General features: G+C 45.0%; 1 protein-coding gene across 1 annotated transcript; it reads right to left on the bottom strand.

Annotated features, from left to right (window-relative positions):
- LOC103181435 (claudin-16-like) lies at positions 1-5791 on the bottom strand. Its single transcript, XM_007897906.2, has 5 exons — positions 5678-5791; positions 5458-5560; positions 3896-4060; positions 662-853; positions 1-106 (listed from the first exon to the last, which is right to left on the bottom strand). The coding sequence occupies exons 1-5, from the start codon at positions 5789-5791 to the stop codon at positions 18-20; spliced, it is 663 nt and encodes a 220-aa protein (XP_007896097.1). The 3' UTR covers positions 1-17.
- Between the last annotated feature and the right edge of the window lie 1233 nt (positions 5792-7024).

Here is a 7024-nt window from a genome sequence, read left to right as displayed (position 1 = left end):
ATATGTCGGGAAGCTGTTTAGACCCTGGAATCCATAGCGTACATCTTCCCAGTGTGTGTTCTTGTGTTCTGATGGAAAGATAGCTCATGTCTGTTGCTCCTTGGATCTGTTCAAGAGAACGCAGAGGAACACTCATTGTTTTGCTGCAGATTCCTTACAGTTCCGAAACGTTTAATATGTCAGGTCTGACACTCGCAGAAACTTGTCACCATGTGTCCAAACCGCACTCAGATGCCACTTACACTTCAGAATTTCCCTGGGTCTGGAATTGAACGGATCTCTCTCGATGGAACGTTCAATAGGCCATTTAACATCATGTGGATCATAACAAATTACCCCAATTCCCTCCTCTCACTGCTTTTCACACTGGTTTACCAGCCAGTGACCCCTCTCCTGATTTTTTCCCGATACTCCTGCATCCCCTCACTTCCTAAGTGTCTATCCATCTCCCAATTAAACATCTTTTTATATTTTGCCCCCTCCCCTCTAGAGGGAGAGAAGCAGTGCCCTTCACATTCTGTGCGCAATTGGCTTCCGTGTTTCGCCCACAAAATACCCATTCAATTTACTTCACATTCTATTCTCTGATGTGCTTTGAGTCGTCTCGAAGACGTGATAAGGCGCCATATCAAATGCGAGAAAGGAAGGAAGGACAACTTACCTCTGAAGAGGCAAATACAACAGGTGAGAAGGACAGAAGCCAGGAAACAGCCCGTGGAGCCCACCATTCCCAACCAACAGGACCAGCCAAACTCATAGTGAATTCCTAAGAAGATATTGTGAAACAGCAGTGTGACTCTCTCCACATACACATCTACTGCATACCACACTGAGCCCACCATCCCCAGCACTCCTGCAAAAGAAGAGAGCCACACAATCAGAGGAAAGTTGATGCACACATGAGGGCAAAGGGTATAACAATACTAATAATCATCATAATAATAACCTTTGCATTTGATACAGTGCCTTATGCCTTCAAGACGTCTCAAAACGTTTCACAGAATATACTGTAAAGTGACTGTATATTTTGTGGGCAATAAAATTTGATATCGCCCCTAGAACGTCACCACTTCACAGAGAATTGCTGTCAGGTGTAGTGACTAAGGGTCCTGGGAGGCTGCCCGCTGTGGAGGGTGCAATAAAATGCAAGTTGTTGTGTTAATTTTCTTTATAGGCAAACACAGCAACCAATTTCGACACAGCAATGTCCCACAAACAGCCCGGAGGTGAGTGACCAATTTTATTTGGGGCCAGGATACCGGGAGAGAAACTCCCTTCTCTTTTTCAAACAGTGTTGCGGGATCTTTAACGCCCACCTGAACAAGCGCAGACATAAAGTTTTGGGCTTTAAAATTTCTGACTCACAAGAGTGCTACAACCAACCCAGCTTACTGCACCTCCTGTGATCCAGGTGAGATTCTAACTCAGATAGGACCAAGGACCAATCTGTCAGGTCAGTCCATTCTGCCTTTCTTATCTGAGGCCCACAACAACAACTTTCACTTATACAGCGCCCTCCACGCAGGGTAGTGTCTCAGAGCGCTTAACAGTGGTGGAGCCTGGTGTTGTGGTGGTCTGCTCTGTCTGACTCTGAGCTGGGGGAAAGGGAGAGGTGGCCATAAGCACAGTAGAAGAGGAAAGTTTTCAGGCGGACTTGAAAGAGGGGGGGGGGGTAAGGTAGAGGGATAGAGGGAGAGTGTTCCAGAGTTTTGGGGGTTAGTGGCTGAAAGCACGACTTCCGATGGTGGAGCAGAGGGTGTGAGGGACAAGCAGGAGCCGGTGTCAGTCGAGCAGAGGTGCCGGGTGGTGGATTGGGGAGTGAGGAGGTTGGACAGGGAGGGAGATGCCAGGGAGTGAAGGGATTTGAACACGAGAGTGAGAGGATCTTGAAGTTGATGCATTCAGTGATGGGGCGCCAGTGGAGCCGGGGTCAGAGCTGGTGAGATGTGGGGACGGAGTTTGGTCGGGGTCAGTATGTGGGCGGCAGAGCTTTGAATGAGCTGATCTTGTGAATGGTGGAGCTGGGGAGACCGGCGAGGAGGGGGTTGGAGTAATCCAAGCGGGAGGTGACAACACACGCACGAGGGTTTCGGCTGCATTTGGGGTAAAGTATGGTCGGAGGCGGGCAATGTGGTGGAGGTGGAAGAAAGCTTGGTTGAAGAAGTTCTACTGCGGCCCATCTAATCTCCTCCTTGCAAAATCAACACTCTTTCCCCTTAGGATCCAGTTGTTAATGAATGTTCCAAAGTTGTTAATGAATGAATCCCAGCCTCCTGGCCTCAACCAGCAACAGCAATGAACAACAAATTGCAATTACGCAGCGTCTTTCACTTCGGGAGGATGTCCCAAGGCGCTGGACAGTCAAGGATTTGTACCCGAGCTGTGGGCTGAAGTCAAGAAGGATGGAGGGCAAGGGATGGAGGTGGGAAGATGACTAAAGGTGTGGTCAAAGAGGAGGGTCTTGAAACAGGCTTTGAAGGAGGCAAGGGAGGGAGCGAGGCAGAGGGACTCCAGGATGAAGTTCCAGAAGGTGAGGCAGAAAGGTTGAAGGTGTGACCACCCTTCCTGGTCACCCATGTTCAAGCTGCTAATGTAAAGAAATACTGTGTAAAGAAATACTTTGTGGTCTCTCTCGTGAAATTGCTCCTCACATTGCTGACCCTGTGCCCTCTTGTCCTGCTGCTTGGGTGTATAGAATCATAAAGCACAGAAGGAGGCCATTCGGCGCATCGTGTCTGTGCCGGCTCTTTTAAAAGAGCTTCCAAATAAATCTCACTCCCCCGCTCTCTCCACATAGCCCTGCAAACTTGTCCTCCCCAAATAATTATTTGCTTCTCTCCTAAAAGTTGTTATCGAATTGGCTTCCATCAGCCTTTCAGGCAATGCATTCCAGATCCCAACAACATGCTGTGAAAAAATTACTTTAAATCGGTGTCCTCAGGTTACCGATCCACCCGCCAGTGGGAATAGTTTCTCCTCGTTCACCCTATTGAATCCCCTCATAATTTTGAAAACTTCTATTAAGTCTCCTCTTAACCTTCTTTGCTCCAATAATCCCAGTTTCTCCGGCCTCTCCTGATAACTGAACGCCCTCATCCTGGTAAATCTCCTTTGCACCCTCTCCAATGCCTTGACATCCTTCCTAAAGTGTGGGGCCCAGAACTGAACGCAGTCTCGAGCTGAGGCCTAACCAATGTTTTATATAAAGGTTCATCATAACTTCATGACTTTTGTATTCTATGCCCCTATTTATAAAGCCCAGTATCCCGGACGCTTTTTTAACAGCTTTATCTCCCTGTCCGGCCACCTTCAAAGATTTACTGATATGAACCCCAGGTCTCTCTGTTCCTTCACCCCCTTTAAGATTGTACCATCGGCTTATATAGATATCTAACAGTATTGTTCTGTGTTTACTTTCTCAATCCCATTTACCATTTTAGACACTTTTCCAGGGGTAATAATCCCTTAAAAAAATAAAAATAATAATAATAATTTGGTCACTCAATCAATGACTGTTTGTGGGACTCTGCAGTGCGCAATTGGCTGCCGCATTTTGCCCACAATGCATGGAGTCTCTATGTTTTGCAGTAAATTCTGTGAAGAACTTTGAGACGTCTTGAAGATGTGATAAGGCCCTGTATAAAATGCAAAAAATATTATTATTATCTCTAAAGTCTCCTTTGAAGGCTAAAGAGCCCTGTCTTACCTCGTTGTTCCTCACAGCTCATCCATCTAACACTGGGGATCATTCTTGTTGATCTCCTCTGGATTAATTCTCTGTGCCCTTATAATCACGGGCACCAGAACTTTCCTAACAATGAGGGACAAACCTCCTCGTACTTCCTTGGAGCCATGTTAGGAGAGAACATCAGCTTGTTCCTGGGACAGGACTTACCCCCCATTCCGAGGATGAACCCGGCCACGTAACAGATCCTCAGCTTAACCTGAGGTTCGTCTTTCAGGATCTTCACACATTCCAAACCCAGGATCAGGACAATCAACCCGAAGCCCGTCAGGATATCAGAGGTGATCATCAGAGCACGTGTCAGCACGATCTTAACTGCAGAGGGGAAGACACCGGGCCGAAAATAGTCACCACATCAACCCAAATTGGTTTTGGTCACTCTCCCACCTCTTTCTGCCCTCCATCCCTCTTGATCCCAACCCCCAGTTCGGGTCCAAATCCGTGACTGCCCAGCGCCTTGGGACGTCCTCCTGATATGAAAGTGGCCATTTAAAAATGTCATTTGTTGTTCATTGTTGTTGGACGTTAATAATCCTATGACACGACTCAAAAAGAGAAGGGAGTTTCTCCCACTTGATAACAAGAGAGCATTTGTCTCTGGGTCAGAAGGTTGTGGTCAGCTCCCCCGGGACTTGGCATTGGCTGCCGAGTTTTGTTCACAAAATATACAGTGAATCTGCTTTACAATATGTTTTGTGAAGCGCTTTGAAACATCTCAAAGACGTGATAAGGCGCCATATTAAATGCAAGGATTATTATATTGAATCATTCTGAATGTAATATGTTTAATTAAATATTTGCCTTAGTTTTGATATATGCTTGCTTGAAGATATGAGTATGTTCAAACAACCGATTCCTATACATTATTCAATCCATGACTGTTTGTGTGACGCTGCTGTGCGCAATTGGTCCCCACGTTTCCCCACAAATATACAGTCAATTCACTTTACAATATATTCTGTGAAGCGCTTTGAGACGTTGAGAAGACGTGAAAAACGCTGTATCAAATGCAAGGATCATTATTATTATTATTGGCAGAAGTTCATCCTTTGGGTGAGACGTTAAACTGACCTAGCTTGCCAATTTTCGGACGGACTTTAAAGATTCCACAACAGTATTTATTTTAAAAAAAGGAAATTGTAAGAATTTTGCGGTTCACTGTTAATTTGGAAACTGGTTTCTTCAACTGTTGACTTTGGGAGTGAACACCATTTGATGCAGCGTCTTACACTTCAGGAGGACCTCTCAAAGCGCTTTACAGGATTTTACTGCGAAGTGTAGTCACTGTGTATTTTGTAGTTAAAGGCAGTTAGGGTCAAAGTTTTTGCCAGTGATAATTATCATATTAAGTGTCGCACTCTATGTCTGCATTTTACAGGAAACAAATGAGTGTAATAATTCTTTCAATAAAAAAGAATACTATTAATTGGTCACTCAATCCACGACTGTTTGTGGGATGCTGCTGTGCAATTGGCTGCCAATTCGCTCACAAAATGTACAGTCAATTCCCTTTACAGTCTATTGGGACGTCCTCCCGACGTGAAAGGCGCTCTATAAATGGAATCTTGTTGTTGTTGTTGTATTGTGTGAAGCACTTTGAGATGTTTCAAACATATGATGAGGCGCAGTATCAAATACCAGATTATTGTTATTATTAATGCTGCCTGGGAACAGAGGCTTACGCACGCTCAGTGATGACACGGTGTACTCACATGGATGTTCGGCTAATATGGAGTCATATTGGTCACAAGTCCTGATCCCATCCACGTTATTGGTAACACATTCCCACCACAGACCCCGGCACTTCTGACTGACCTGCCGATAACACACTGAATGTTTAGAGTGTATCTTCATGCTGAAACGAGATTCACACCCATTATTGGCGAGTGTCAGCCGGGCTCAACAAGTAAGGAGTCAAAGACAAAGACTCACCTCTAAACTGTCATCTGAGTTCACCATCCAGCAATCTGTCCAGGTCGCTACTATGAGGAAGAGAGTAGAGAGCAGAGCCAGGCTGAAGGCTAGGATTTGGACCATAAGGATCATTGCTGAGCAGGAGTCAGGACCGTTGTAAACCAACAGCAACCAACCAACACCACGAACCAACCCAAATTAAATCAAACCTCATTAACAGCCGACAAATCCCTTTGAAGATGCTGGCCACAAATTATTCTTCAGAGCACAATAAACATCGATGGAATAAGGGCTAATGTTAAATATTTGGATTCCCTCTTCTCTTGGTATTCAGGAAACATTATAATTAAGTGACATGAGATTTTATTGTGTAATCAATTGCCAAAAACACTAATTAATTTGTTATACCCCCTCTGTTGCAGTCAGAGACCCGTAAAATGTAATGTAGTTCCGGAAATATTGGCTTGGCAGCTGGTAAACGCTGGATTTAATCCTTCCCCCCCATCATCATCCCTTCCCTCCTGTGCGTCACAAAAACACTCACAAAAAACAAAGTAAAAATAAACTTCAAATTGTCAATTGCACAGGGCGAGGTTAACGAGTTCACAAGTTTCCCGCTAACGTTTGAGGATTTCAAGGGGTGTTTGATGCACCCGAAGCAGAGTCTTAAATTCAACAACAACTTGCATTTATATTGCGTCCCTCGCGCAGGATAGCGTCCCAGAGCACTTGACAGTGGGAGGGAAGGGGGTGGGGGGGGTTAGTCACTGATCGAAGAGGAAGTTCTTCTGTACAACGTAATCTGTGGTGAGTTTTAATATCTTTGTTTAGAAATCTCCAAAATTTCCCTTTCTATATCTTTTAACAAAATGCCTTCAGATCTCTGCTGTTCAGCTGTTGGTGTTTCTTGGTTTTGTTTCTGACGCTCACCTTCTGTGATAGTTTTAAACAATGTATATGTTTCATAATCCCAATTATCTTTACATTTCATCTACGTTTATTTTTTGTCAAACTTTAAATGGTGCTTTGATAGTGACTAGAATAAAAACAGATTTATACCAGATTTTGACGGACAGTTTTGTTCTGTCTCTAACCCGTGCTGTTGCTGACCTGGGAGTGTGGGCACAGTGTAGAGGGAGCTTTGCTCTATATTCAGCCACTGCACCCCAAAACTATGGAACTCTCCCTCAATCCCTCCAACTCGCCTCCTTCACCATCTTCAGATTGCACCTGAAGACCTTCCTCTTCGATCTTCCTCTTCGACCGTGCCTACGGTCACCACCCCCCTCCCCCCCATCTCGGTGCCGTGCTGAGACGTTAGCTTGCGTGAATGGTGCTGTATAAATGCAAGTTGTTGTTGTAGTA

Source organism: Callorhinchus milii, unplaced genomic scaffold (assembly GCF_018977255.1).
Source record: "Callorhinchus milii isolate IMCB2004 unplaced genomic scaffold, IMCB_Cmil_1.0 Scaffold24, whole genome shotgun sequence".
NCBI classification, from domain to species: domain Eukaryota; kingdom Metazoa; phylum Chordata; class Chondrichthyes; order Chimaeriformes; family Callorhinchidae; genus Callorhinchus; species Callorhinchus milii.
Note: the sequence above shows the minus strand (reverse complement) of the source record. Positions and strands in the feature narration are given on the sequence as shown.